The 6,192-nt window shown below is 31.1% G+C and overlaps 1 protein-coding gene across 1 annotated transcript; it reads left to right on the top strand.

Moving 5' to 3' along the window:
• Nucleotides 1-5,022: 5,022 nt before the first annotated feature.
• Nucleotides 5,023-6,192, top strand: LOC140954581 (putative disease resistance protein RGA3). The gene has a single exon (XM_073404649.1). It carries the CDS (start codon nt 5,139-5,141, stop codon nt 6,135-6,137), a length of 999 nt encoding a protein of 332 aa, XP_073260750.1. The 5' UTR covers nt 5,023-5,138; the 3' UTR covers nt 6,138-6,192.

Genomic DNA, 6,192 nt, shown 5'->3' with positions numbered 1-6,192 from the left:
GAAGGTGATTTTTTAAAAAATTTTCTTTTTAAGGAAAAAAGAAAACAAAATTAATATATATATTTCATTTTCCATTTCTTCCTTTTATTTAATTTTTTATTTGTTTATTATTAATAAGACCGCTATGCAGCCTGGGGTTTTTATTCAATGTATATTTTGTAAAGTGGTACATATTGTTTTTAAAATTATTTGTTTTTCTAGAAAAATATTAAAATATATTTTTATTTTTTTATTTTTAATATAAATACATTAAAATTATTAAAAATATATTAAAAAAAATTAATTTAATATTTTTTAAAAATAATTATACTTTTTAAAAAAGCCAAAGTAAAAAGTAACCACATTCTCAAATAAGTATTCATGGGACAAAAATAATTGTGTTACTATAATGTATGTATGTATGTATGTATTTTTTAAATTCAATATATATATATATATATTAAAATACTCTTGCTTTTGCATTTACTCAAAGACCAAAGGGTCTTCATCACAATTATTTATAGCAAAATACTTGTAAAAGTTATATTCCTACCTGCTGCTCAAAATATTGAATTAATTGAATCCAACTTTCTTGTACATTGAACGTATGGAATTCGATACTTTGAGCATGAGTTGTTGGTCTATTCAAGCTAAGAGTTCGAATAAGAGGACGGATATGTTCTATATAGAAGAAGAGATGGGAATATACAAAAAATACAAAATAAAAACTTTTTTTTTTTTGTAATCTATATGTACATTAAGGTTAATTTTGGTTAGTATTCCGTCATCGATCACCGATAAGATAAATACTGTACGGACAAAAAATATTTGGTTATGGGCGGGGTGGCACCCTGCAAAAACCAAATATTCTTTTTCTTGAATAATTATAAATTTTATCTCTAAATTTAGTAAATTTTAATTTTTGCCCCCTAATTTTTTTTGTAATTTGACCCATTCAAACTAATGTACTGCTGTGTCTCTTAGTTATTAGAATAAATACGAATATAAAAATAAATTTATATAATTGAATTTCTATCTTATTTCAATTATTTTTATATATTTTTATTGTCTCGAGACAATAGCTAAAAGATATTCCAAGTATTGAATTGTCTAATCATATCATATCAACCGGTCTCTATTCTAAATTTTATCTTAAATTAGATTTATTTCTCAAATTTGACAAACCATTGATGTATGCTTTGATAAGGAGAATAAAATTGGATTAAGTTGGAGTTTAGACTTCAGATTTCTAACAAGGCAAAAACACATTGGTTTTTTCTCGATCCTAACATAGCAAAGCTGTCTGCATTTCTTTATTCTTCGATAAAATAATGCTCAACGAAGACTGCTGCTTTGATCGAGTAAGTGAAACCTAATTGCAATCCAAATAATTATAATTGTCCGGCTTAGGTAACCAATCCTTGTACATTTATGATTTCGAGGCCGTTTGGGATTGAGGTGTGACCTGCTTTTTAAAAAAATTCAAATTTTTTTTTTTTTTACTAAAATTGAGTTCGGTTTGTACTTTCTGGATTGTTTTGATGTGCTGATATCAAAAATAATTTTTAAAAAATAAAAAAACATTATTGGCATGCTTTTCGGCACGAAAAACTATTTGAAAAACAACAGCTACCACACTCCCAAACACCCTCTTCATGCAAACCATCTGTGATCTGTCATCAAAACCTATCTAATCTCGTTTAAATGCACCAGTAAAATGGATGGATGCAGTTAATTACCCCTTGCTTGTATTATTTTGATATGTACATGCTTCAAGTTCAACTGCAATAAATACACAAGCATTAACAATATTTAGTAGGTTTTGATTATTGTCTCTGAATAAAATATTTTTTTTCATGTTCTATTTTTAAATAAAAAATTTCCAAGAAAATAAAACACAAGCATTGACAATATTTTTTCATTTAAATATAAAAACAAAGATAATAAAGACGAATAAGACATGTTTTCCTCTGTTTTTTTTTATTATAAAAATAAATTTATTTTTTTATTTTGAAACTATTTTTTTTTTATATTTTTGAATTTTTGAATTTGGAAAATTTTGATTTCTTTTATTTGAAACTATTTTTTTATATATATTTTTAGATTGTTTGATGTATTGATATTAAAAATTATTTTTAAAAAAATATTATTTTAATATATCTTTGAGCAAAGAAAAAATAAAAAAAATAATCTATACTACACTCCTAAACATACCCTAAAAATATTATTGCCCTTTGATTTATATTTTATTGTACTCTTAACCTTCATTATTTTTATTGTATTTTTTTATTTTAGATTTTTTTTGTGTTGTTAATTTATGCAATTTTAACCGGAAATGACTTTTTCATATATAATATTTTCGGTCTTATAATTCGAGTTATAGTTTAAAAAATTAACATTAATTAACTTCTTTTTATCAAATGTTTTTGAGATGCAAATATATATATATATTTTTTATAATTTTTTTTATTTTCATTTAATTTCTATTTTGTTAACAAATAAGTTCAAGAACGAGGTATCGTCATGTTGAGACAAACCCATCAGACCAAATCTCAGGCAAAGGAAAGTTACAGCATAGAATAAAGAGAGGAGCACCAAATGACAATTGAATGGCAATCACTGTCATTGTTTATCAAATGACATCGTTCTATTTTTGTGGTGAGATTTTGGATCTGCAGATATTTGAGAGATCTTACCTTTCTATCTGACGACATTGTAGCATGAAAGCATCCAGAGGGACACATGAGTTCTTAAGTACTCGGTATATTGAAAAAAAATAAATATTTTTGGCAACTAGTTTTTAACTACGTCAGTACATGCTCAAACAACATGATGGATTATGTTATTTCTAATTTAGTTTCTGCTAAAACGTTTCGTCTACATAATAATGTTGACCTCAGCCCAACTTTAAGGGCAGAAAGTTATGAGAAATCAAACTTATTGCTTGGATGGTGAAGATTTTTTCCCTAATTTGACCTATTCGTTCACAGTTGCTCTGCGTCACATCTTATTGAGCAAGCCTTTTATTATCGTCACTGTCAGAAAAGAACATTTCCTTCATACACTTAACCTAGAAGCCAAATAAAAAAATAAGCAGCAACTCTTCACAATGAATAGAAAACAATTGTTATCCACATATGTCGTATGATTTCTACCTATTCATGAATAGAAAGTTTGGTTTGAACGACATATGGATAAGTTTCAAGAAATCCCACCATGTTTTCAGGAGAAGTGGCAGGAAATGATTCAACTATGTCTCAAAATAAAGCTCAGATGCCACCTTTTGATGTTGAATCATTCTGATTAAGATACACAGAAAGTTGGGACTCTCTCTCAATAATCTTCACTGAAGGTTGCCTGCTAAAACAGATAGCATTTGTACGGGGAAAAACAAATTCTGATTTGCTGAGAATGATACTGGCTGCTGAGAATGATAGAGCCAGTTTGATCCTAATAGTAATTTTATTCAAGTCTAAATTGCAGTGTTGCTGTGATCTAAGCAAGGCATTACCCACTCTCTATTAAGTTTTTCTCCACTGTTATAAGATTTGCATGCACAAGAAGAAAATAGCAACTTAATTAGTTGTGGTAAATTCAACAGCCTCTACAAACTCATTCCAACCTCAAAGTCGATTTTAATTCATCCAGAAAGTTTTAGAAACTTCAACAAGTCTTGAAAACTAAACTGTAATTCCAGGTCTTTATTTCTTTTATGGACCCTTTCATGGATGTTACCATCATTAATAGACTCCTCTCTCTACAAGTCTTCATCTTTCTTTTATATTATATCAACCAGTATATGTAGAGATATAAATGATCCAAAAATCATGTCAATTTCTTGTTTTACACCATTGAACTGGTGGAATTGCATATAAGGTTGATCTCAATTCCTGGTGATTTCTGAGAATTGAAATGTTCTTTGAAGGAATGAAATCAAATACAAATATGATATCAAATAAGTTCAAATAAACATGGATCAATAATAATTAATCCGATTATTAACAATTAATATTTAGGGTGACGATGGGGGTGATTACATCGGATGCATCGCAAGCTCTCTTGTCTGCTAATTTTTTTGTCCCATTTGAGAAATATAATTGAGGGCCTTGAACAAGTAGTGAATTTATGAGTTCATACTGCAATAATACTAAGTCATATGTCAAATTTCATCACATTGATTGAAAATGTCGAATGCTAGAAAGCAACTGGCCGGCCATTAGAATACTTTTTAACTCAAATATATGTTTATATAAAGAAAGACTTTGCAGAAGATTGTTGTACGTAAGATTAGGAAATGCAATTAAATATGTTTGTTTTTTTTTTTTTTTTAAATCATTTCCTTGACAACTTGCTGCATCAAAAAGAAAGAAAGAAAGACTTGGAAGAAGACTTATAATTGGTTTTTTTTTTAAATAACATTAGACAGAGAGGTACAGTGTAATTTTGTAATTTTTCTTGTGAGTTCTTTGTGTTCTAGAAAGAGTAATTAGGGGAATTCAATATATATAGATTAATAAGTTGCTTCATCTTTGAATCTGTCCAAGGTTTAATGTGAACATAGGATCGAGGGAGTTGGCTGGCTACATATGCAGCAGACGACGAAAGGTCTAGCATTAATATCCTTAGCTAAAAATCTAGTGAGAAATTTACAAAAAATGTAAAAGGAAAAATCTGCAAAAAGTTGTACTAAATATAATATGCCGACAGAGGCGTACGTGGAAATTTCTTAGCCATGGCATGACAGATTGACAGTGGTGGTTGGTGGAAGATGCTGCCAACAGTCATTAATCAATTAGTATAGGTTGGAAGGGACCCTCATGCCACTTTCCCTGATTTAATGTTCAATGCATTCCAATACGCACTTCATTTCATCTTTAAAATATTTCACAATTAATTTTGTAAATTTTTTGGAAGGAAGGGTCCTTGTCTTGGCTTCAGCATGCCAAGTCTGACCGTAGTTCTTCGTGGAAGATGCTGCCATCTGCCAGCTGCCATCAATCAATTAATACAGTGAGGGAGGGACCCTCTGCTTCAAGTTGAATGCGTTTCCCCATTCCAAAAGACACTTCATTTCATCCCTACATCACAACTTTCGGACCATTCTTATCTCTCTTTTCCTCAATCTTTCTTCTTTGATTTCCCAGAGAAAACAAGAGAATATGGCATTAGAGCTTCTTCTTACGTTTACCATGGAGGAGACTTTGACGAGGGTCAGTTCCATAGCTGCTGAAGGGATCAGACTTGCTTGGGGATTGGAGGGACAGCTGCGAAAGCTCAAGCAGTCCTTGATCATGATCAGAGATGTGCTCCAAGATGCAGCAAGAAGGTCAGTCACAGACGATTCTGTGAAGGGTTGGCTGGAGAAACTACAAGATGTAGCTTACGATGCTGAAGATGTTCTAGACGAGTTTGCTTATGAGATTCTCCGAAAAGACCAAAAGAAGGGAAAGGTACGTGACTGCTTTTCACTCCACAACCCTGTCGCATTCCGTCTGAATATGGGTCAAAAAGTTAAGAAGATCAATGGAGCACTGGATGAAATTCAAAAAGATGCAGCTGTATTTCAATTGACATCTCTACATGTAGATAGAGCTCAAGAAGTTAGCTGGGATCAAGATCGACAGACAGATTCGTTCCTTGACAGCTCAGAAATTGTAGGAAGGGAGGATGATGTTTCTATAGTTATGGATATGCTGACTAGCTTGACCAAACACCAACATGTCCTTTCGGTTGTCCCTATAGTGGGGATGGCTGGCCTTGGAAAGACTACTGTAGCAAAAAAGGTTTGTGCAGGAGTGAGGGAGAGAAAACACTTTGATTTAACAATTTGGGTTTGTGTTTCTAATGATTTTAATCAAGTGAAGATTTTAGGAGCAATGTTGCAAATGATTGACAAAACTACGGGTGGGTTGAACAGTCTTGATACAATTCTTCAAAACCTTAAGAAAGAGCTGGAAAATAAGACATTTTTTCTTGTTCTTGATGACGTGTGGAATGAAAACCATGGTAAGTGGGATGATTTGAAGGAGCAACTGTTAAAAATTAACAGCAAGAATGGGAATGCTGTTGTTGTTACAACCCACAGTAAGAAAGTAGCAGGCATGATGGAGACTTCTCCTGGGATTCAGCACGAGTCAGGGAGACTATTGTTAAACTAATTGAGATCAAACACAAAAAGAAAGCTAGAATTCTGAATAAACTGTATATTATAAA

This window comes from Populus alba, chromosome 14 (assembly GCF_005239225.2).
Source record: "Populus alba chromosome 14, ASM523922v2, whole genome shotgun sequence".
Classification (NCBI taxonomy): domain Eukaryota; kingdom Viridiplantae; phylum Streptophyta; class Magnoliopsida; order Malpighiales; family Salicaceae; genus Populus; species Populus alba.
The sequence above is the reverse complement of the archived record's forward strand: the minus strand, read 5'-3'. Positions and strand labels throughout refer to the sequence as shown.